General features: G+C 43.8%; 1 protein-coding gene across 1 annotated transcript in view; it reads left to right on the plus strand.

The window, feature by feature from the left end:
• Positions 1-25,307, plus strand: part of KIF5C (kinesin family member 5C) — a 43,171-nt gene extending 17,864 nt beyond the window's left edge. Inside the window, exons 12-26 of the mRNA XM_069985079.1 lie at positions 2,482-2,657; positions 4,673-4,741; positions 7,175-7,381; positions 10,654-10,800; positions 11,230-11,418; positions 11,863-11,980; positions 13,173-13,249; positions 15,064-15,173; positions 16,486-16,587; positions 16,804-16,864; positions 16,950-17,021; positions 17,748-17,852; positions 18,167-18,383; positions 18,817-18,936; positions 22,474-25,307. Coding sequence (XP_069841180.1) covers positions 2,482-2,657; positions 4,673-4,741; positions 7,175-7,381; positions 10,654-10,800; positions 11,230-11,418; positions 11,863-11,980; positions 13,173-13,249; positions 15,064-15,173; positions 16,486-16,587; positions 16,804-16,864; positions 16,950-17,021; positions 17,748-17,852; positions 18,167-18,383; positions 18,817-18,929 — 1,763 coding nt within the window. The 3' untranslated portion in view covers positions 18,930-18,936; positions 22,474-25,307. The remainder of the gene's footprint in view (positions 1-2,481; positions 2,658-4,672; positions 4,742-7,174; positions 7,382-10,653; positions 10,801-11,229; positions 11,419-11,862; positions 11,981-13,172; positions 13,250-15,063; positions 15,174-16,485; positions 16,588-16,803; positions 16,865-16,949; positions 17,022-17,747; positions 17,853-18,166; positions 18,384-18,816; positions 18,937-22,473) is intronic.
• The last annotated feature ends 494 nt before the right edge of the window (positions 25,308-25,801 follow it).

Genomic DNA, 25,801 nt, shown 5'->3' on the forward strand with positions numbered 1-25,801 from the left:
ACATTACATGATTTTAGGTCTGGGCCTACAAAAAAAAAAAAAAGATCAGCTGATCGTTTCATCAACTGATGGTTGCCTCCATTACACAGAGCTATAATCCCTCTGTTATAGAGCCCTGAGTCTATAAGAACAATCTTGTGTTGTGCGCACATAGTGTGTGTGGAGAGAAGGGCTCAGTTGTGCTGCTTCTGCTCATTCTAGAGAACACTGAGACCCTCCACCAATCCAAGCTGTCTACAGTACACTCTACGGCCTTCATACACTTTATAAAAAAGGCCAGCTGAACCCCTGATTTCAATGGAAATGGCCGACTGTGTAATGTCTATGGGGGCCTCCCTGCTCCCTAACTTGTTCCCTAATGCACTAGCTAAGGGCCCTTCCTAGGAACACTCACTGTCACTCCTCAAAATCTGTTTTCTTTATATAAAGCCCATGGAACATCTAAAAAGTCCATGAGACTATGATGAACCAATTCCTAGATTATGAGCGCCATTGCTCTGTCATACCCCCCTTCTTTCCCTGAGCGTCAGAAATCCTGAATTCTTATTATCCCTATGTAGTGGTCCCTATAGGACGCTGTTGTACCAGTAAGTATAACTTTTTGAAGTGACCCTTCATTTTCCAGAAGATGTCAGGGACTGAATAGTTGTATTCGGCCCTGACATTTATTTCTATACAAATGATGGCAGTGTCTAATAGCTTCTAAGACAATTACAGCGGCAGCCATAGCAACGTCTGGAATCCCGCTCCCCATAAAAGCAGGCACTTGGGTGGAGCGCCTCCTTGTGCCGTACAGCTGACAGAAGTGATGATTGCCAGTTAGGCTGGGTTCACACTGCGTTTTTGCAATCCGTTTTTTGCATTTGTGTGCATCCGTTTTGATCCTTTGACTTCCATTGTAAAAAAAAAAACTGTTCAAAACGGATCCGTTTTTTTTTTTTGACGGACACCAAAACGTAGCTGACACTATTTTTGTGTCCGTTAAAAAATTTTTTTTTTACAATGGAAGTCAATGGAAAAACGGATCAAAACGGATGCACACAAATGCATCCATTTTTTTCATCTGTTTTTTGCAAAAAACGGATGAAAAAAACGGATTGCAAAAACGCTGTGTGAACCTAGCCTTAGTTAACTGTAAGGTAATGAAGCTATGTATATGCATGGGGCGGCCCGGTGGTATAAATATGCGGCCTAGTGACATCTCAGGCCCTTTAAATAACCACAGATCTCTTATAACTGTGCTACGTTCATGTGTTCATACAATTCTAGCTCTGTCTCAGGGGTTTCGCTTACTGTATGGCGGTGGATGTTTCTCTGATTAGAGCCGTGACGTTGCCATGGTGATGCCGGGCTGACAGGTCCCGGAGATTGCCGAGAATATTACTCACAAATGTGATTACAGGTTCGGAGGAGACTCCATCACGTTTTCAGTATGACAAAGCAGAGTGAATTAGCATGACGCTAGCCACCTGCCGCCGAGCACCCAGTCATCCTGGAGCTGTCCTATACGCCTAAAATAATTTGTTTAAATTTTTATTTTTTAACCATCGCTTGGCAGTCATCAGCAATGAATGTTCTTGTGCAGATTTGTTTGGCTGATATTGGAAAAGGAGCTTAAATGGCCTTTTATACGGGACGATTGTCAGCCAGGAGCATTGCAAGAAATGCTCCTGTGGCCAATAATCAGCCTGTGTAAAAGTTACAGCGATCAGCTGGGGAGGATTGTCAGCTGATCGTGTCCTAAGAACAGGGGTAGGGAACCTGGCTCCCCAGCGGGTGCAAAACTACAACCCCCATCATGCCTGGACAGCCAAAGCTTTAGCAGTCCAGGCATGATGGGAGTTGTAGTTTTGCAACAGCTGTAGAGCCGAGGTTTCCTACCCCTGCTTTAGAACATGCTTCACAATTTATCGGCTGCACATCTTCACAGCACAGATATACATCTCCGTGTTGTCAGTTTCCAGATCATACAGCAGTGCACACATGACCTAATGTGCTGCTGGGGTGATCTGGCATCCTCTTCTTCGCCCCTTCTGGCCAGCTGCTGTGTATTCAGGCCCTGCCTTCTCTAGAATAATTGACAGTTGGAGAAGGCTGGGCCTGAAGACACACAGATGAAGAACAGGATGCAGGACCACAGCAGCAGCGCACTAGGTAAGTATGTACAGCTGTGTGATCTGGAAACTTACTGCACAGACATATATGTATGTCCGTGCTGTCAGTTTCCATGGCTGCACGAATGATACATGGATTGTTCGCGCAGCCCAGCTGTTTAACTTGTCATGTTGTGTTAAAGCACTGCAAAAAAGTATCAATCTCGCTGTTCACAGCTCATTTTCGGTCACTGACTAATTTGTCCATGTCAGAGGACCTTAAAGGCCTTGTTTAAAATGATCTACACGTGGCTAAGGGGTGGTGTGGAAAAAAAATAAAAATTTTGCTCAGGTTCCAATAAAACACGTTCTGTTATTTTTCTTGTAGGGGAAGCCGTGCCAGTCGATGAACAAATAAGCGCAAAGGATCAAAAGACCCTGGAACCCTGCGACAACACTCCCATCATTGACAACCTGTCCCCGGCCGTCGCCTGCATCTCGTCTGAAGAGAAGAAGAAATACGATGATGATATCGCCTCTCTATACCATCAGCTGGATGACAAGGTTGGGACAAAGTGTCTTGTCTTGATTCTAGAGCCCACATTAGAGAACAATTGCATTGTTCAGGGTCCCTTTATATGGCAGATATCTGCTTAGTATGAGCGAGGATCGATTATGTAGAAGCGCTTGTTGGGAGGAACCTTTATACGGATTTGCTACAATTTATTTTTTTTTGCTGAAGTCTAAAGTGTCTGACAATTTCCTCTAATGGTATGTGTATCGCTCCTACTGTGCCACTATGGTGGCAGTATCACTGCTGGAGACGCCGCACACTTTCTTCGCTCCCCCTTTCTATAATCAGTAGTAATAATGCTCGGCTGCCTCATAATTATGTGTTTTTACTGCATGTTAATTGTTGCCATTTGCAGATCCCTTTGGTGAACACATCTACAGACACCATCTCCAGCCTCCCATGTATCACTTATAATACTAATTGAGAAAACCGCTAATTAAAAGGCTGGAACCAGAAGCGTTCAGCTGTGATATTCTACAGACTGGCTACCTTCTTATATCTATGCAGGCTTTGTAATGGGCAGAACGTAGTCACTTCTATATTACACACATATTGAAATCAGCATGGATACGCCATGGTATATGTTGGCATACTGTTTTGCCTGTTCGCCAGCTTATACCTGGAATGTAGGCTACTTTATAGATGTGAATGTGAAGGTTTTGCTGTATAGTAAGATTATTTCCAACAGGGGAGATCCTTTTACCCATGATTTATCACATTATGAGGCTATTGGCATATTTTTTAAGGGTACGTTCACACATACCGGATCCGCAGCGGATTTCTCGCTGCGAATCCTGTACTGTGATCCGGATCCGCTGCGTGTATGGCACCCGGCCCCTTTAACCCCCTGCATCCTGCAGCCCTGGCTCCTTTTAAATCAGTTATTGGGGAGCGAGGGGAGCCGGGAGTGGCGCACACAGCCGCGGCGCCAAGCAGGTAATGTATGCTCTGGGCCAGGGCTGCGGGCGGCCGGGGTGTTAAAGGGGCCGGGTGCCATGCACGCAGCTGATCCGCTGCATGTATGGGACCTATTTACCTTCACAGCACAGGATTCGCAGTGGGTCTCGCTGCAAGTTTGCAGCAAGATATCCGTTGCGGATCCAGTACGTGTGAACGTACCCTTGAAGTGAATGTACCATGAGTACAGTTTTGCACGTGGATAGTACAGCGCCGGTGCCGCAGTCCTTTTTTTGAACTGCGGCCTGGTTCCTGCGTGCAGCGCCATTCTATTCCCGGGCACCGGCCAGGGGTGAAGCACTGGAGGCAAGCCGGCCCTCCCCCAGTGGGAGGAAACCCCCGCCCCTCTATGACACAGCTTCATTAGAGTTAATGGAGTCGCATCATAGTGGGTCAGGGGTTCCCCCCCTCTGGGGGCAGGCTGGCCCGCCTCCAGTGCTTCACCCCTGGCCAGTGCCCGGGAATAGAACGACGCTGTACGCGGGGACCGGGCAGCAGTTCGAAAGAAAGGACCAGGGTACCGGCTTCCCCATGACGACGTTGTTCTATCCGTGTGCAAAACTTAAAGCGAATGTACTAACGGTACATTTGCTTTAATGTAAGTAGTTTACTCAGTGGGAGTCAAGTGTCTGCCGTAGTGCCATGGTCCTTTTAGTGTTTATCCTATGTGCATAAATGGTACTGCAGCTTCGCCCTACTGAAGTAAAGCCCCGTTTAAAAGGATATTACCATGTCAGATAGTTATCTCCAATCCACATCAAACAACAAGCTGACCGCTGGGAAACTTTGAATAGCCCCATAGAGAATGAATAGAGCACTTCCCATTACATAGTTGGATTTTACCTGGTCAACCCTCAGAACTGGTGAAAGTAAATGGGGATGAACTGCAATACCACACACCTTGTGGGCAGGTGTGGCACTGTTTCTGAAAGTTTTAAAAAAATATTTGGACAACTTCTTTAAGAATATTTTTGTTGGTACATGGAACAGTCCTGGATATGCTGTATATGTGTGTAGCTATTAATATTTCCCATTTATTTATTCTTAGGATGATGAGATCAATCAACAGAGTCAGCTCGCCGAAAAGCTAAAGCAGCAAATGCTTGACCAAGATGAGGTAAATTTTCCGTTTATGGATGTGGTAGCCCGCTATTTAAATGAGAATTATGTTGTCAAGTGTAATGCAGTTCAGTGAGCATAAAATAATCGGCACATTGTTATACCCCTCAAGGATGTAAGAGTGGCAGAAAACCATAACCAAACCGTACCCAACCCCCTTCCTCTGTCGCCCCTGCTATGCGATCTTCCGGATCTGGCTATGGTCTCTGTCTCTCGGCTTCTGATGATGTTGGGCATGCCCATTCAGCTCTGTGATTGGATGAGCGGGTAGCGGGTCATCATCGGAGGCCAGCAGAACAGGAACACAGCAGTGACCTGAAGATTGCCTAACATTGAGCAGCAGGGGGTTGGTATGGGCCGGTTTAGTGTTTTATGCTTTAGTGAAGCAGTACGAATTATTATTTTTATCATTTTCTTTAAAATTCATTTGTCATTTAACTCTGACTATGCACGTTTGTTTTTTTTTATTAGAAAACCTGTGCTCCTACCTTCCCCTGAAAGAAGAGGGAATGTTCTAATGGAGCATCATTGTTTAAGTGTATCTATCATAAAAAAAAAAAAAAAGCATTTAACACGTCAAAACTTATGATTGGTTGGGGGCTTAGACCCTGCTGAGACCCCTATTGATCAGGAGAAAGAGATTGGGGCAGCATTTGGTAACTGTGACGTGTCAAATTTACATTTTGATTTTAATGGACAATGCAATGTCAGTATCTCGGCTGAATGATTGCTTGCTCAGCCAATCAGTGACTGGGGCGGGACACCATCCTAGTCACTGACTGGCTGAGCAGGCAATTGTTCACCTGGGCCTTGACATTGCAGCTGGAAGACCCAGGTACGTGGCGGTTTCCAGCAGAAAATTACTTCCGGTGGCCGCCAGCGGGATTCGGGAGCGGCGCAACTGAGGCATGAGGACGGGAAAGTTTACATTTTTTTTATTGTTTTCCCTACTTTCCTCCATTTTTTTTTTTTTTTATTTGGTGGGACTTCTCCTTTGATGGTGTTCATTTACTGTCTCGGATACATTGTAGAGCAGGGATTAGAAACCGTTGGCCCATCAGTTTACAGACACGGACGAATATAAATCCCTCTTGGCTCAGTGAGGAGCTTCCCCTTCCCCCTACTCCTCTAGCTTTCCTTTTTTATTTCTTTTCCCTTTTCCCCCTGTTACTTAGTTGAGCGCTAGCTGACTGCGTGACTTGTTGGCACTCTTATTCTCTAGTTATATGGAGCTGTGGTTCTACAACTTAGTAGATCTGTGCGGATTTTGTACTTTATATGTTCATGTTGACTTGTGACTGGAAGCTTGCACCGACTGGTGCGAGTTGTTATGCCTGTTGTGTGTGTGTATATATATATATATATATATATATATATATATATATATATATATTATGAAAATTAATAAAAGTTTAGAATTTAAAAAAAAAAAAAAAGATAAAGAAAAAAGAAAAGAAACCGTTGGCCCTCCAGCTGTTGCGAATCTTCAATTTCGATCATGCCTTTAGCTTTGGCTGTCCAGGCATAATGGTAATTGTAGTTTTGCATCAGCTAGAGGGCCGTAGGTTCCCCATCCCTTCTGTAGAGCAATGATTCTTGCTATCTGAACCCCGTGCTCGTTCAGTGACATTCAAAGCATTGTCATCTAAATCGCACCAGGATCCTGTTTACACCCGTGCACTATTTTTTACATAAACCATACCTGCAATCTGAAATTCAGCACTTTGTATTTCTGTATTGAAGTCCATAGTACAGGTTTTTTGTTGGACCTAAATGAAACTTAAAGGAGAAGTCCGGCCAAAATTATTTTTTGATATGTTATTACTTATGGAAAGTTAGACAAATTTCTAATATACATTAATTATTGGAAATGCACATATAGGGCTATTTCCCTTAATTTAGTAGATCATGGAGTGTTAGAATTCTCTCAGATATAGTGACGGCACGACCCAGGGTGTAATTTCTATGGAGTGTCCAGCAGGGGGCGCTCTATATGTAGAAGTCAATGGGACTTTATTGTTTCAGTCAGTACATTAGGAGGGCACCGAGCAGGGAGGGAGAGAGGTGCCTGTGCATCTAATTACCTCCCCCCTCCCTCCCTGCTCAGTGCTGCTGCCACATAAACACAGTATTACTTCTCCCATCATCTGCTCATAGTATGAGCAGATGATGGGGGTGTAGTACCAAGGCCGATCTCCATCACCCGCCGAATCGGGTGATGGTGATATAGTAAATTTATACTCCAGGATACAGGGTGTTACAGATGCTTGGAAGTCTCTATACCCCGGATGATACATAACCATCTGTACAATTGATAATTTAAACCCAATGTCAAACCAAGATCTTTGCCTGAATATAAAGTCTGCAGGTTTATTCCTTTACTCTTTATTCATATGACTGATACCATTTTTTTGTTCTTTTGCTCTGACAGCTCCTGGCATCAACCCGCAGAGACTATGAGAAAATCCAAGAGGAGCTGACCCGGCTTCAGATTGAAAATGACGCCGCCAAGGATGAAGTCAAGGAAGTTCTCCAAGCCCTGGAAGAGCTGGCTGTAAACTATGACCAGAAGTCTCAGGAGGTGGAGGACAAGACCAAAGCCAACGAGCAGCTGACCGATGAACTGGCACAGAAAACGGTATAGGCCTCAACCATCACGACTTTTAGTTCATCTATAAGTATCATCTTGGGTTTGAGATGCATTGCTCATCAATATGTATAAGGGGTATATTGCAGAAGTCAGAGTTCCTTTCATCTGAATGAGGTCGTTCTGTCACCTTATACTTTTGTTGGCTGTATCCACTGCTTGTGGGGGGTTCAGACGTCAATGTTAGGTGTATGGGGGTAACTTGAAGACCACCGAGAGATGTCAGTAGAGATAGCATCGGGAGGGATGGAAAATCACTGCCCAGCCCCTTTGGCTGTGGCTTATCTCTCCCAGAACAGAGTGCTCATGCTGCAGCTTACCCCCTCACCTTTCCATAGACTACACTGTGCTTATCATTCCTGTTTATGGGAAGGGCAGCGGCCGGTCAGGAGAGATAACAGACAGCCGAATGATTGTTATGCTCAATATGGGCTCCTCTCTAACCATAGCATCAGCTGCTGATATGGCTGTAAAGTATCGGCAAAATGATGTCGGTGCATTAATGTTATTCCGCCTTGTATCTTCTATAAAGATCATTTCCCAGTTCTCCTGCGTTGGCCTCTTGTTATTAGAGCCCTGTCCAGAGCTGAGTGATGAGATCTCCCATAATAAGGCCCTTATGATCAGGTTTTGTTCGGTGGCTTCTGCTCATCAGCTGGATGTTTGTCGCAGTGTTTCGCTGTCCCTGACCCCGGGTCAGCATTTAATTGGACGCGGCTGGAGCGGCATTCTCACTGCGCAGATTATCATGTTACCGGAGCAACAGAACCGTCCGCTCTTGTTTTAGTTGTCAGTGAAGATGACCCGGGCATCCTTATCTGGTGGCGGCGTATGGGGACTGGATTACATTGATGTAATGTGTTGGGTATAGATTGTGTAAGCATGGCTCCCTGCGCTGGAACTGAGGCCTGAGCAAGCGTTCTATAGGGGAAATGTATTTTATGGAATCTTACACTATACTTTACCATGCCCCTTGCTTCATACACACAAATGCTTGGCTTAGCCAAATTTTAACATGTTCTCAATGGAGAGACCTCTGGCCGCAGCTTGTCTCTCTGAGAACAGGGTCGGACAGTTAAAGTCCAACATGTCTGACCCTTCTGTTCCGCCATCTGTTGGGGGAGAGTCGGGAGACCCCCCCCCCCCCCCATATACTTCATATATAATTTAATTTCAAGATGTTATTATAAGAAGCTGAAAATCTGTCCTGATCTTGACATCCGACTGACGCATGGTAATATGGTGGCAGATGACTAGGATAAGCCATTACATTAGGATCAGTCTGTGACCCCCACCAATCCTGATTGAGCACTGCCTCCTCTGTTATCTGTGCACAGCGGCAATCCTGGCCGTGTTATACCCATGAGAAGTGCAAACCATTATGCTGGGAGTAGTAGTGTCACATGGCAGGGTGTATCAACTAAAGTGTAGGCACTTTATAGTGTTGCTAGTAGAGATTTTGCCATACAGTACAATTAGACTGGATCCTATTCTAGGGAACCCATGCAGATTTGGTAAATTGCAATGTAGTTAACTGAAGAAGACCTTCTTCTGGTCGCACATTTACATGGCTCACACTGAAGCCAAAGCCAGGAACAGACTATAAACTGGGAACAGATCATAAAGCAAAGACGGAGGTTTCTCCTCGTAAATCCATTCCTGGCTTTGGCTTTAAAAATCTATCTGATAAATCTTTGTGTGAACGCACCCTTAGTTACAAGTTGATCAAAGTGTAAAAGCCCACACACCGCTTCAAGGTTCTTCTTTTGTGTGGCACCCTAAGCTAAAATTGTGGAGAGAGTGACCCAGCAGTCTACCGGCCCAACTGCTGCCAGACAGTCCTCTGGGCCCCACCAATTCTCCATAGAAATACGTGGTATATTCTGTCCCCTCCAATTTTTTGTAGTTCTTCTATCTCCCTCTTCTTTGTGTGGGGTGATGTCATGTGGCGGCCATTATCGCAGTATCTGTGGGGTGGTGGGGCCCAGAGCCCATGCAGGCTATGTCTGGCAACATTGGGGGTGCTGGGCAACTGGGTCGCTCCCTCCTCAGGTGGTGTTGTTGGGGCAATGTTGTTGTGCCATTCCTTGGTTTGGGACCCACACAAATCAGGAACCATGAAGTGGTATGTGTGTGCTTAAATCAAATTGTAAGTAACTCCTGATGTTAGGGTATGTTCACATCTCGTTTTTTCAATACAGTGGCAGTATACATCAAGGTATACAGCAAGGTATACATCTTTCCTTACCTATCAGTCGCATCCGTTTTCATACTTTGTATTTCCAAAAAAAAGTATAAGTTTTTTTATAAAAAAAAAAAAAAAAAGAAAGGAAGAAAGGACATTATATACATATATATGTATGTATATATATATATATATATATATATATATATATGTGTATATATATATATATGCGTGTATATATATATATATATATATATATATATATGTGTGTGTATATATATATATATATATATATGTGTGTGTGTGTATATATATATATATATATATATATATATATATATATATATACTCCTCCCCTATTGTGCCGAGAAGAGGGATTAGTGGGAAATTTATGGATGTGCGGCCACGTCTGCTTTTTCTCTCCATAGAATTACCTATGGTTATGTTGCTGTGTGAATCTCAGGGGCACACAGAGGGAGAAACCTCATGTTGTGTATGGCACGGTGCAATTACTATGACTTTGTCTGTAAAGAATATTGCAAGAGAGTCCTTGAAAGCTTTCATCTCTTCCATTTTGCCAGTTTTGTGGAAATCTTTACTGGAAGCTAGAAATATCCAGGCCTAATCGTTAAATCGTTCGAATCTAAACGATAATTGTTCGGTTGAAATGCAGTTAACGATTAACGACCGAACTAGAAATCGTTGATCGCTTTATAAGACCTGGACCTATTTTTATCGTTGCTCGTTCGCAAAACGTTCGCATTGAAAAAGACGTCGTTCGCAGTAGATACGAACGCAATAGCGAAGAAAAACCGATCGCAAATACGATCATGGGTAACGATTATCGTTCCATGGAAATGAGTGAACTTTTTAGGTCTTTCACAATAGCGGCCGTTTGAGATCGTTAATCGTTGACGATTAAGCGAACGATAATCATCCGGTGGAATAGGGCCCTAAGGCTTACTGTAGGGACTAGCAGTAAATCTACCCATCTGGTCTTCATTCTTTCATTATGGGGTGAACACTAAAAACAGATCCTGAACCCTAAATCTTGGTGTGGTGTTCTCCTTTATTACAGACCAGTCTGATCACAACACAGCGTGAACTTCACCAGCTGCAAGAACTCAGCAGCCACCAGAAGAAGAGGGCAACCGAGATCCTGAACCTGCTGCTGAAGGACTTGGGCGAGATCGGTGGCATTATTGGCACAAATGATGTCAAAACGGTAAAGTCTGCTCTTACCGATTGCATCTCACTGTTCTTTGTGAACTTCCCTTCTGTATAGACTTATCTGCGCTACACCTTTTCCCAAGTTGTGGGAGTATTGCAGGGATGAGGAACCTTCAGCCCTCCAGCTGTTGCACAACTACAAATCCCATCATGCCTGGACAGCCCACGCTTTGAATGTGGCTGTCCAGACATGATGGGAGTTGTATTTTTGAAACAGCTGGAGAGCCACAGGTTCCCCATCTCTTGAGTATTACCTCTCAACCTTATTCACTTGATTGGATCTGAGCCGCAATACCAGCCAAGACCTGGGTGTGGCACTGTTTATATAAGAAAGCAGCATGTTTTACCACAATCTTAATTTATTAAGGTTTGTAAGAATAAGAATTTACTCTTGTTTTTACCCTATATATAAAATTTATTGTAGCTGGCCGATGTGAATGGGGTCATTGAAGAGGAGTTCACCATGGCTCGTCTGTACATTAGCAAAATGAAGTCAGAGGTGAAGTCTTTAGTAAACCGCAGCAAACAACTGGAAACGGCGCAGATCGAGGCGAACCGCAAAATCAATGCCACCGAAAAGGAGCTTGCGGCCTGCCAGCTCCTCAGCTCCCAGGTAGGTAGCCCCATATAGATTCTAGAGCAGTGCCCATCAACATTACAAAACTACAACATCCAGCATGCCTTAACAGTCTGAAGATCCTGTGGCATGCTGGGAGCTGTAGTTGTGAGACCACTATACTGCTAGTTTTCAGACTTAGCAGGTTTCTTGCATTGTGTATGTATAGATGTTCATAGGTTACAGTGAGACATGTCGCAGACCATTGCTGGTACTGCAGTCCTTAAAAATTATCATGAATCAATTACCGTAACTGGATTTTATTTACAGAGCATACAGAATCTGTTTCCTGCGTTCTCTTATTTGCATACAAGGTTTTTGCATAGTTGGCCATATGGCCATAGCGGGATCTTTTCCTCCCGGCCAGAAATCTTTCAAAATTGTGCTTAAAAAAGGGATTAAAAACTTTTTTTTTTTTTGTCTTTTTTTTTTTTCTGCCAGCATGAAGCAAAGATCAAATCCCTGACTGATTACATGCAAAACATGGAGCAGAGGCGCCGACAGCTGGAGGAGGCTCAGGATTCTCTTACAGAGGAGCTGGCAAAACTCCATGCGCAAGGTAATCCCTCATCTCCAATTATTACTCTTCAATATAATTTGTGTAGATTTGTGTTATGTCTGACCTCTATACCCAATGTGTACTTCTCCCCTTGTGAGTGGTTTATTATTTTGCTAGCTCCGTATTCTTATACGATGAGAGTTGCGTGTGTGAGCATCATTTGCTTCAATGCTAAAGAGACAACACTTCATAGCCCCGGCTGGGAATTAGCTGTTACAATGTTATTTGTTCCTTGGAGAAATGGTTCATTTTGTGGGGAAAAAACTGCATGTAAATGGTATTGTTTTGGATTCCGCAGCGACCTGGGTGTTCAGGCGCTCACTGGTAGATAAGGCTTCCAGACTGTTCCCTCATGTGTCCATTGTAAGTCTATAGAGCCTGTTTTATAAAGAGAGAGCAGAGAACCAGGGATTGTATCGCACAGCCAAGTGGTTCTCCCGACTCTACCGAATGATTTGGTGATCTGAACACTCAGACTCAACTGACATGTCTAAAAAAAAAAAAATTCAGTGACAGAGACACCTTAAAATGTCACTGTTGTTTCTTTTTTTGTTTTGTTTTGTTTTGTTTTGCAGAAATCAATAGTCCAGGCGATTTTAAGAGACTTTGTAATTGGGTTTATTAGGCAAATATGCCATTATCTGCATTCAAAAAGACTTTCCCCAGGTCCCCCCCCTCCTCTCTCTCATCCACTGCTCATTATCAGGAAATCTTGACTCTTTTACATCAGTCGATCCTGTCTGTTCTATGGAGGGGGGAGGAGGGAGATTAGTCAGCAGCAGAGAACAAAGGTTTACACAGCAGGGAGCCACTGAAAGCCCCTATTCAGAGGTCAGAGAGGTCAGTGCTGACTTCAGAGGAGATAGCCTGGTGATGTAGCTGTAAATTAACTTTGTTGTCTTGTTTTGGTGCCTTATCTCCCTCCACCCCTCCCCTCTCTATAGAGAACTATGAAGACAGGGGGGAGAGCTTCAAACTGCTTTTTCAAGATAAAAATGCATTTTTCGCTAATAAACCCAATGACAAAGTGTCTTAAAATCGCCTGTACTATTGATTTCTGCCAAAAAATAAAATAATAACATTAAACGACAGTGACACTTAACTTCTTAATATTAAAGCAGACTATTGCATATAGATTGTGCGAAGCAGATTTCAAAGGAGTATCCTCTAATCGTTGATTTGTCATCTGCAGAAAAAATGCATGAAGTTACTTTCCAGGATAAGGAGAAAGAGCACCTGACCCGTCTCCAGGACGCAGAGGAGATGAAGGTAGGTCAGGTCTTGTTTTATTGTGAAAAGTGGCATGTAGCTTTGTTTAAAGGGAATCTTCAGCATGAAAATACTATCTAAGCTATTGGGAAAAAGGAAAAAAATAGGGGCGGTCCCTGGTGCAATATCAAAGGGTGAGCTTTCTATAGAGTGCACAGTATGTGGGGATAATCCTGAATAGGGTGTGCTATAGTATAGGCACAACTCTATAGAGCGCTTGTATGTAGATGTCACCGCAGCTCCTCCAGGGACACGGCTGTGGATTCAGTGGTGTGAACAGAATTCTGAGAATTGATCCTAGCGAGCATGGCATGCTTGAGAAAGGCCTGATAGCATTGGCAGGCCGAAGCGCGTTACATAGGTATAATAAAGCTTATTTATTGTTTGAGACTGGAGTAGTGTCTATGCCATTTGACACGGCCACGACACGATGCATGCAGAACTGGAATAGAAGGATCAACCCTCAAAAACCTAAGCTATTGGAATCATGTTATAGAGCAGAAGGAGCTGAGCAGATTGATATATATCTTTATGGGAAAAGATTCAGTATAACTTGTAACTTATTGATTGAAATCTCTGATGTTTCCATACTAAAGAGTCCAGTCCATTGAGTGACTCCGCCCACTTGACTCTTTAACACAGAATGATCAGAGATTTCTATCAACATTTTACAAGTTATACTGAATCTTTTCCCACAAAGATATATATCAATCTGCTCAGCTCTTCCTGCTCTATAACATGACGGCGATAGATAAGATAGCATTGTATTGGTCCCTTTAATAAGATTATAGTAGACATGGAATAGAAATGAACATTTTCATTGTTTCTGTTAAGTGGGAAATTTGAGGCTGAAGACTGAACAGGCTATATGTTTGTCTTACGGCCTCCATACGCCTTACACTAAAGCCGACCATACTCTCTGCTGGCAGTGGGTTTAGCTGTTAGAGTGAAATGTATGGGAGCATCCCGATTTTATAATGATAAATTATGTCTGTAAAGAGTAGGTCTGGGAGTGATGGATTTTCACTGCCTGACCCCTTTGTTATTGGAGGAATAAGCCACTGCTAAAGCAGTCTACCTGCTGCTTACCCTCCCCATAGGAAACTTATGAATGCCCAAACATTCATGTATATGGGGAGAGATCACAGTTGGCCAAACGTTAGGCCAACAGCTATTGAGGACAAATAGAGCCACCTGTTTTACCTGCGAAAGCCACAAATCTCAGGTCAATATGTGCATAAATATTCCCTATTTTTTAGTAGTTTTATCAAAACACAGAAAAAAGGTGCAATTGTTCCATCTAGTATAGTTCTCTGTATCACTTTCACTTCTGGTTTTGGTAAAAAAATACTGAGCATAATCGTCTGTATGCACCTATAGGTGGAGTTAGGCATCAGGGCTATGTAGATGTCCAATATATGAAGTGATATCATAGCACAACAAAATAATTTGGTGTCATGCACAGTGCCTCTGTCTTCTGGGACCTTAAAGGGGAACGATCAGCAGATTAGACTAATCTAACCTGCTCATATCCCCCATCGCACCGTTCTAATGATAATCAATGGAGCAGGCGGGCCAGATCGACACTATGGGGGAGGGGCAGTGCTCCTAATGGTGCTCCTAGCCGTGGATTCAACTACTAACTGCATGGGAACAGTGTAGAGGAGGAATGTAAGAGACATAGCTTCTTCCTCAGCGCCCCGTGCGCATTAGGGGGCTATCAGCAGGTTAGATACGTCTAACCTGCTGATAGTTACCCTTTAACTATTGGCCAGTGATATCATTTCTAATGTTGTCGCATCTCTGTTGAGCAGAAAACACTGGAGCAGCAGATGGAAGGTCACCGAGAGGCGCACCAGAAGCAGCTGTCACGTCTACGTGATGAAATAGAAGAGAAGCAGAAGATGATCGACGACCTCAAAGAGTAGGTACCAGAATGGTTGCTGCGTCACCATTGGCTGCAAACTTTTTTTCCCAATAAAAAAATTAAGCATGTTTTTTATTTATTTTTTTTAATCAAAACTGTGTGTACAGCTGGTATGCATTACTATGTGTCTCCACGGTAACAGGAGCGCACATCATGCTCTCCTGTTATCTCTGCTGCCGGGCATGGGTGGAAGGGATTCGGCTAGGGGATCCGTGCTGCGATTCTCCTCCGGATCGCGGCACAGATTCACTAGCTGAATCCCTTCCATCCACCCCCCGGCAGCAGAGATGACAGGAGAGCATGATGTGCGCTCCTGTCATCGCATCTACTACTCACCTGTTCCCCTGTGCTGACCGGCTACACACGCTCACCGGAAGCGGCTTGGACTACGCTGCTGGGAGAAGAAGGCAGCGCAGTCCAGGCCGATTCTGGTGAACATGAAGCCGACCGGTCCAACGGAGTTGGTGAGTAGTAGATGCCATGACAGGAGCGCACATTATGTTCTCCTGTCATCTCTACTGCCGGCTGGCGGGGAAGGGGGGGGGGGGGGGTAATCCATGCCGCGATCCGTACTTGGACATGTCCTATTTTTTCCGGGTGCGGGTCGTGGCACGGATCATGCGAATGGCTTAATTCACTTCAATGGTCCCTAAAATTGTCCGTGTTTACGGGAGTTGTGAATGCAGCCTTCTATTAAAATCTAGTCTACCAGTACCTATCAGCTGCTGTATGTCCTGCAGGAAGTGGTGTATTCTTTCCAGTCTGGAGAGCACGAGAGGTTTTCTATGGGGATTTGTTGCTGCTCTGGACAGTTCCTGACATGGACAGAGGTGGCAGCAGAGAGCACTGTGTCAGACTGGAATGAATAGACCACTTCCTGCAGGACATAGAGCAGCTGATAAGTACTAAAAGACTTGCGATTTTTTGGGCCGTTTGATAGCCGTTTTTTTGGGCATCCATCATTTTCCGGAATGTGGAATAACAGAAATTATGTTTAAATAATGGCCATTAATTAGCCACAAAGTAACAGCTGTACAAAAAAATGGCAGTCTAATCGCCAAAAGAAGAAATTGTGTGATCATAGCCTAAGGCTGTATTCTATTGCAATAAAAAATCCCTCTTGGTCATGAGATACTAAAGAAAACCCATGCTCCTAAAAATCTCAACACTCCACAGTTAGCCTACTTCTAGTATTTCTGTGACTGCTCTATTATGTATCGTGGGGTGTTATACATGTTAGATGGTGCACTGAGTTGTAGGTTCAGTCTCCTTTACCTGTTTTTCATTCATTTTTGTCTCCCTTTTCAAGCCTCAACCAGAAGCTGCAGCTCCAGAAAGACAAACTGACCTCTGACTACGAGAAGCTGAAGGCTGAGGACGAGCAGAGAGAGATGGAACTGGAGAAACTTATGTAAGCGCCCTCCTAAGCCTTGGACCAACTAGTGTAGGCTTAGCTTACCCCGCCTATTACCATCAGATCTCGTATATGAGAGTTCTGATCACTATACAGCAGTGTTCCCCTACTCATGTCCCAACAGCTGTTGCTGAACTACAGCTCCCAGCATGCCACTATAGCCACAGACTGTCAGGGAATCTTGGGATTAATGCTTGTGTCTTATATCTATAGGCAGCTGAATGAGAAGAGGGAACAATCACGGGAGGATCTCAAAGGCCTAGAGGAGACGGTGGTATGTAAAGGGCAAGATGGGATTATTATATAGCTTTATGTTAAAGGGGTCAACCCAAGGTTACAGCTAATTCTTTTCTATGTAGGCCCGGGAACTTCAGACTTTACACAACCTGCGCAGACTCTTTGTACAGGATCTCACCACCAGAGTAAAGAAGGTTTGTGGTTTTCTTTCTTTTCCGGGTAAAACGCTTGGGGCAGTGATTGATGCTTACACTGAGCCTTAACATTGCAGTGGATGAAACTTCTCACACACAATCCCAGTATTAGGCCTCATTCATACGTCCGTATTCTTTGTCCATAATCACGTATCCGTACAGTCCTACAGGTTTCTATGGCCCTATTCACACATCCATAATTTTACAGATTTGTGGTTTGGCCGTGATTGTAGTGACATACCCTAGTGCAGACAGTAATTGCGGCACGGGCACTCCCATAGAAGTCTGTGGGATTGTCAATAATTGCGGACGTTACAGCGGTGACATCCGTAATGTCTGCAAAAAATAAGGATCCGTAATTCTAATTAGTGTCATAATTTTGACCATTCCTCCTTTTTTTTTTTTTTTTTTTTTTTACTTTTACGGATCTGAGAAAAATACGAAGCATTACAGATGCATTATTTGTGAATCGCGGACTAAAGATTATGTACATAATATACAGTCCGCAAAAAAAAGGAACGGGTGAATGTGGCCATAAGCTCTGCTGCATACAGCAAACTGAACTCTGCTACATCCGTACTTCAAACTTTACATGCTGCTATGCATAACGTAACCTGCTGACACATGGTATTAGGCTCTCTCGAGCTTTGTTACGTGACCAATGCTATGAGTTTTTGTTTTCTCGCCCTTTTATTCTGATGGATTACAATCTCTCTGTGTTTGCAGAGTGTGGAGTTGGACAGTGATGACGCTGGGGGAAGCGCAGCTCAGAAACAGAAGATCTCCTTCTTGGAGAACAATCTGGAGCAGCTGACAAAGGTTCACAAGCAGGTGAGACCTGAACCCCGCTGACTGACAAGCTGTTATATGCACTGACCCGTAGCTGATCACGTCTAGCTGTGTGTTTGTAATCTCTCCACTAGGTGTCACTAGCCTGTAAAGAAACACAGGGCAGTCTAGCTACATGCACTATGGCTGGGAAAACACAAGGCTGATTTTTACATGCAGGTCTTAGGCTGTTCCTATCTCAGCTAAGGTCTTATTCCCAAATTCTATGCACTGTCCGTAAATACGGACAATGTGCTACGGAATGGAGTTTGGAGCTCCCAGCACCATCATCCCTGATTCTTGTGTCTTTCTTGCAGCTTGTCCGTGATAACGCAGATCTGCGCTGTGAACTCCCTAAACTGGAGAAGCGTCTTCGGGCTACAGCCGAGAGGGTGAAGGCTTTGGAAGGGGCTCTTAAGGAAGCCAAAGAGAACGCCATGAGGGACCGCAAGCGCTATCAGCAGGAGGTTGACCGCATCAAGGAAGCTGTGAGGGCAAAGAACATGGCACGGAGAGTGCACTCAGCCCAGATTGGTGAGCACTGTTGCCTTTGGCTGTAGCCAATATCGTTACATCCCCGGGATCTGCTGATAGTCCAATGTTTTAAGGTGGTTATATGGGATTTGTAAAAAGATAATAAATGTCATCAGTCTTGTCTGGTATGGCATCTAATCTTCATTTACATGAATGGGGCTGAATTGCAGTACCAGTTACAGTCTTGGTTAAAGTGGTCTTATATTGGGGTAGGGGGATAAATGCCATATATAACCTCTGAGTGGCTGGAGGCCATCCCAGCCATTTCCCTATTCCTTGTTTGATCCTCACTGTAGGGTTGCCCTACCCTCTGCCATTGTAATGCTATATATCCTTTTCTATGTGCATGTCATTGGCAGAATCATCACTGATGATAAAGTGATAGATGTCTCTTGCAGCAGTCTGTTATACAATCTTTTCTCTTTTACGTTAGCAAAACCAATTCGCCCCGGACATTACCCAGCATCCTCTCCTCCAGCTGTACACGGTATCCGAGGAGGTGGAGGTGTATCTGTGCATTCATCTTACTACCACCACACAAAATAATGGACAAGTAAGTGTGTGTTTTTATGGGAATGGTATGGGCAGCCATCCGTGGTCTCTATCACTACAATTTTTCTGCCCCTTGAAGGATACACTGGGCCACAATTTAACCCTGTTTTTTAAAATGCCGAACTATATCCAACATGGCGCTGGTAAGAAAACTACATCTCCCATCATGCAATGCTTATGTCTGATTGGTACATAATGTAGCAGAGCTGATAGCCACAAGATATAGCGGAGTTCAGTGAGTTGCATAGCAGAGTGGAGTGGGTTGCCTAGTTGAGTGACATACTGTAGCAGAATGGAGTGGGTTGCATAGTTGAGTGGCATAGCAGAGTGGAGTGGGTTGCATAGTTGAGTGACATAGCAGAGTGGAGTGCGTTGCATAGTTGAGTGACATAGCAGAGTGGAGTGGGTTACATAGTTGAGTGACATAGCAGAGTGGAGTGTGTGACATACTATAGTGAGTTATTTAAGGTGGAGGGGGGCGAATGTGCAGCCGTGGATACCGCACACCTTCACTGTCTCGGGAAGCGCGTCGGGCCAGTGCGGGTGCCGCCTGTGAATTCCGAGGGGGGGAAATAACGGTGTGGGTACCGCCGGTGGTTCAGGGGGGGGGCATGGGTGCCACCGGTGGATCGGGGGTGCTGCCCGTGAGTTCAAGGGGAGGAGGGGGGGTGAAAGCCCATGAATTCCAGGGGGTGTATGCTGCTTTTCCCGGGAGTGCGGGTGAGACAGGGGGAAGTCCTCAGAGGGGGAGGTTTGCCGGGGGTGAGCCCCTGCACCTTCACTGTGAAGGCAAGGTGATGGCTCTCGGGAAGGCCGGTGCTGGTGCCACCTGTGAGTTCCTGGAGGGGGGGGCGGATTGGGGGGGGGGGGATTAGCGTGCGGGTGCCGCCGGTGGTTCAGCAGGGCTTGCTGCCCGTGAGTTCCGGGGGGGGGGGGGGGGGGGGGGGGCGTGGGGAGGGGTGTGCCGGTGAAGCCCATGAGTTCCAGGGGGTGTATGCGTCTTTTCCCGGGTGGCGAGCGTGTGGATGCCACCCGTGGTTTCCGGGGTGGGGGGTGGGGGTTGCCACGGGTGAGTCGGTTGAGCTGGGGGGCAACATTAGGGGCCACAGGTGAGCTCAGGGGCGGTGGGGTGGGGGGGGGTACACAGGTGACCTGGGGGGAGGGAGACAATGATCAGCAGCAGCTATCAGTGTCCTCCCTCACTTCAGTGGACTGGGTTAGAATCGCTAACCCGGCCCATTGAAGAGATGGAGGACACGTGATGCCGTCTCGGAGGGTGAGAGCCAGGAGCAGGGAGCGTGTCGGGTTGGACTGAGAGCTGATGGCTCTATGCATTCGGTGGGGGTAAATGCATGAAGATAACAGCAAAACTGTGCAGAATCCATAATAAATTGATATAGGAAAGATGGAAAGCTATGGGTGGGCAACGTATTAATGCAAAAAAAATTTTGGGGGGGAATACCCCTTTAACTCTTTATTGGGGTTTATATATAAATTAAACAAAATATTCTGGATATGGCCACTAGGTGGCGATGTTGCATGAGGCATTATGTGTACAATTTGTATATGTAGATACAGGTCATCACTGGGGGTCATCTGTGCACCAGCATGTCCCCATTAATGTTTTGCACCCAGAAGGAGGAAAACAGTCTCATATTAACCCATCTTAAGCTGTTTTGGGGTTCTTGCACCTCCGCATTCAGGAGGCAACGTCTGAAAATAAGTCTGTACCCCAGTACCTTCCTGATCTCCATACAACCTGTACCCTGCTCTGTATATATCTGGGGCAAGAACCCATATATCCTCCAGGCCTATACAGAATTGGGCCTGGACTAATAGATTTTATATGAACACATTAAAAGCGACACTAAGCCTTAAAGGGATTGTTTAACTTATTAAAAATATTATCCATTTAATCATTGGCTTGTCCGTGGCTGCTCAGCAGTCATATAAATCCAACGGGTTATGACTTCCTCCTCCATAGCTGAAGCACATGCCTGTGTTTGCTGTGTGTGTGCTATGGACCTTGTCTATCAGATGCCATCCTGCCTCTGTGTACGGAGAGACTCTGTATTCACCCTCACTGGGTTAATGTGTTTGGATTAGTTATTGCTCGTCCTGTAAAAGGAAATTGAGCGGCTCCAAGGAATTCCTGATGGTTCTTCTGGTTAATATTTAGTGGTAATAGCTAGAGAGACAGACTCTCTGTCTTCAGGTAATGTACGGCTGGGACATGGGAAACTTTTTTTTGTTACTACAAATAAGTTGTATGGAGGATGCAGAGGTGATCCCAGAGGTGAGACTGGATCCTGTCTATAAGTAGTTATGATGAGAACACTTACTACTTGGAGATCATATTGTATAGCATTTGTTTCCAGTGTTATGTTCAATTGTTATGTGACATTGGTGCTAAGAAGAGTTTGACAAGTCCATCATGTCCACCTAAAAGATCCCACGTCCAGTCTCTTCTTACTAAACATTTTGTTGTTCATGGACATATCCAATTTTTTTAGGGCGGGGAGTATAATTCGTTCCGGGACCGCGCTTGTAATCCAAATCCACTCTTAAACCAAAGCAAATTTTCCCATGAGAAATTATTGAAATGCAGACAATTGGTTCCACACCCCAAAAATGATTTATTATTCTGAATAACATGTAAAAAAAAAATGAAACAAACATTTAGAAACAGCAGAATATGTCATATTATAAGTTACTGTACAGTATAGTATCAGCATGTGGTGTATAATGTATAGTAACTGCATTACCTGATAACACAGCAGGAGTTTGTAGATACAGGATGGAGCTGCAGATCCCCATAATGCAGTAGGGTAGTACAACATGCTAGAATAGAGAAGCAGGGCTGCTGTCAGAGGTCTGTGTGGTCACATGACAGCAATGGGGGAGGGGTGTGTGTTCAGCATGGACCAATCAGGAGGTGAGAATTACAGAGCTGTGCAGGAGGACAGTGACACAAACTTTTGTGAATGTAAGCGCAGGCACATTATAGTAGGAATGGAGAGGATGGGAAACACAATGGACTGACAGACTTCAGGGAGCATGAAGGAATGAGGACATATGTGGGCACATACATGCAGCACTCTCTGTCCGGGGAGAGAGGGGTTACAGCTATGAAGAGATTACCTCAACAGTCCTGTCCCCTGATGTAACCCCCAGCCTGAAGTGGATCAGCTATTATATGGAAGGTGAGGGAGACTTCCTGGGTCAGAGTACAGGGCTGTAGACCCCGCTATGCAGACCATTCCCCTCCCCCACTCCCCTTCCCACCCAGTACAGGGAGCTCTTAAACCAAAGCAATGCTCTTAAACCAAGTCACAATTTTGAAAAATTGTGAGCTCTTCTTGGAAAATGCTCTTAATCCGAGGTACTCTTAAACCGAGGTACCACTGTGTGTGTGTATGTATATATATATATATATATATATATATATATATATATATATATATATATATAGTAATTTTTTTATGTATATATTATTGTGCTGCAGCATTTACCTTTACTGTTCCTCTTTCTCTGACAGATTAAAAGATCATCGCTAAGCATGTGGCGCCACCAACTTCACGCCCGCCCGTCGTACACATGTCGTTGCACCTTTCTGAGCTCTTTACAATCATGAAAACCAGCCCTGACTCTCACATTATATCCAGCTTCATGGACAAGCCCCATCAATGTACAGAGTTGTGCTTCTCTCTGCTTATGTAATGTATGGAACATTGTTGATTTAGCAGTGCTGCCGCTGTGACTAAGTGACTGGCTGTACCACCGATTTGGTGCTGTCATTTTGTTCCATATTTGTTCTTGGGGTGTAAGTATTACCCCTTATAGGGTCAATTGGTCAAGTGCAACATTCCCCGACCTGTGGCTTTCCAGCTACAATTTCAGGTGTGCTGGCTGTCAGGGACGCCCTACATGATTTTACTGAAAAGACTGTGGTTGTTAGGCAGTCTCTCCATAGCAACCAAGCTTTCCCATGTGACTCGTCAATTCAGCTCAAAACTATATCTGCCTTGAGCTGAAGACTTGAGCAATCATAGTCTGACTGGTTGCTAGGGACGCCCTACATAATTCTACTGCAAAGACAGTGGTTGTTAAGCAGTCTCTCCCTAGCAACCAAGCTTTTACATGTGACTCGTCAATTTAGCTCAAAACTATTTCTGCCCTGAGCTGAAGACTTGAGCAATCATAGTCTGACTGGTTGCTAGGGACGCCCTACATGATTTTACTGAAAAGACGGTGGTTGTTAGGCAGTCTCTCCCTAGCAACCAAGCTGTCAGGCATGACTTGGCAGTTCAGATCAAAACTGGATAGACACTGTATGGACATCAGACAAACTGTAGTTTGACAGCTGTCATACCATGTCATTCCACCTCTTAAGCTGTGACCGTAATGAGATTTTGCAAAAAAAATAAAATTAGGTGGCGAGCATTATATTATAAATTGCCACTTCAAATGTGCCACCTGGCACCTCTATGAGGGGAGCTAATATAGGCAAAGCCCATCTTTGTCAGCCAGATCTGGTCTCTTAAGTCATGGGTGGGTATGGAGAAGGGGGGAGGGTCTAACATCTCAATGTAGACTGGTTACTATGGAACCTTTGGAAATACTCTTCCCATCCGTTAGCCTTTCATCAGAGGTTCCCAGTCACAGCGGATACATTGTTTTTTTTTTTTCTCAAAACATCGCAAAAGATTTGAATGTATTCAACAAGCCCTCTACTACGGCAGCCAATATGGCCGCCCCTAGGGTAAGCTTGACACCATCTACATTTGCAAAGATAACTTTTATGCCTTCTTTATAACCCTTATGTGCCAGTTTAAAAAAAAAAGAAAAAAAATAATAAAAAAAGGAAAAAAGTTTCCTCAAGGAGTTACTGCCAGTGTGTAGTCTTAGAGTACGTGTATCTTTCTTTACAGAACTTAAGACTTCTATTAGACGATTTGCAGTGAACGGAATGGAAACTGGTGGAAGGGCCTGTCCTGTACAATATGCTCTTTGTGTACAATATTCTAAGATTTTAGTTTGTTTTTCCTTTTCTTATTTATGGTTTTATTTTTGCTTTTTTTGTGAATAGTTTTTGTTGCTTTAAATGTTAATTTATAATGTAAATGAAGCTAATATTACATATAATACAGGAAAATGTTTACCCCATAACATGTGATGGAGGAGGCAAGGAGGGGGGTGTAATAACTGGGGCTTGGGGAGGTGTCAGATACAAATAAACCCCAAATTCATTTAAAATGGGGTTTTCTGTACTACTGTATTGATTCTTTTGGAAAGGCTATCGAATCGGTGAGGGTCGATCTCTTGGAACCCCTTTCAATCATTTGGGGCACAGCATAACTTCACACATTTAGTAGTCACTGCCTCTGGTATTGCAACATGGACCTGTATTAGTAAATGAGACTCAGCTGCAGTACCAAGTACAGCTACTACTAACCTTATGGCGCTGTGCCTAGGGAAAAAAAAGGAGACACGATTCCTTGATCAATGAGAATGAAGAGTCTCATCCCTGATGTTGATAGCCTGACCTAAGGATATTCTATGTATTTTGTAGTTGTGGAAAAGCCCTTAAAGGAACAAATATATTATGTACAAATCTTTACTGTAAATCCAGTATTTTTACTGAATCATTTCAATTTGTACTGCAGAAAGAACAAATTCTATGAATATTTTTTATTCTTAAAAAAAAATAATTAAATAACATTTTTAAAAAGTATAAATTTTGCTGCCCTAGAAAAATTGGCATGTGGCTGGTTTCAGATGTAAGTAATATGGCTGCCTATAGCCTTTGTATTACAGTTACAAGACCCAGACCTATACTTGCCAATAGTATGGGACAATCCCACAAACCAGACCATATGTGGGCCTGGTTTGTGCAGATACTGCCTAGTTGGCTCCTCAGAGGCCTTCCTAGGCTGTTCGTGGGTGGGGCCTAAATGTTCAAATTATTAATTGGTAACCCATTTAGGAAATCTGGGTATTTCAAACATATTACAATCATCTGAAACCAACCTAAGGATTCTGATTTTTGGTCTGTGATGAAGGAAGCTCTGGTTTTTCCACAGTGATGCTAGTATCTGATCAGCCAGTCAGATTTTCTGGCACATTGTAAAATGTTTTTCAGAGCTGGAAATGAAAGTAGCTGTATGGGGTTAGAAAAAAAACATGGCTGCCTCACCTAGTCACCTCTAAAGTAATGCACATCAGCCACATTCACTTAAAGCTGACCTGCAATACCTGACACAACCCATGGACAGGTGTGGTGCTGTTTATGGAAGAAAGCCGCTATGTTTATGTAATCCCGGACAGCCCCTTTAAGCAATGAGTTATATTGCTGGTAAAATATTACTAACAAATTGTCGTCACCATAAAAAAAAAATTAAATTTAAATTTCCTCAATTTATAATTTATAATAAATATTTTGAGGGTTTTAAAAAAAAAACAAAAACAATTTTTCATTTAACAAATTTTATATAAATTTAATTCAGAAAACTTTATCCACTCACAGCTGTAACTACAATCTCTGGTCAAAATGTGATTTATTTATATTTTTGCGTATTTAATTTTGTAAATGTATATATCTTTTTTTTTTTTTTTTTTTTTTTTTTTATCCAAGAAAAAAATTTTTGTTTCCAATATTCATTGTTGGAATTGACAAAGAAGCTTTTTGGTAGCATTGTACATGTTTAATAGTGGTTGTGTCACGTGTCTATGTATCGTAACCTTCATTTTAGGGAAAAAATAGCGGAAATGTCATTTTCAAATTGAAGATCTAAGGTAGAAAACATCAGAATTTCACTTTAGATGAAGAACTTTTTTTTTGCTTTTTGCCGACAGATTTATCTGTA

The sequence above is a fragment of the Dendropsophus ebraccatus genome, chromosome 9 (assembly GCF_027789765.1).
Source record: "Dendropsophus ebraccatus isolate aDenEbr1 chromosome 9, aDenEbr1.pat, whole genome shotgun sequence".
Classification (NCBI taxonomy): Eukaryota; Metazoa; Chordata; class Amphibia; order Anura; family Hylidae; genus Dendropsophus; species Dendropsophus ebraccatus.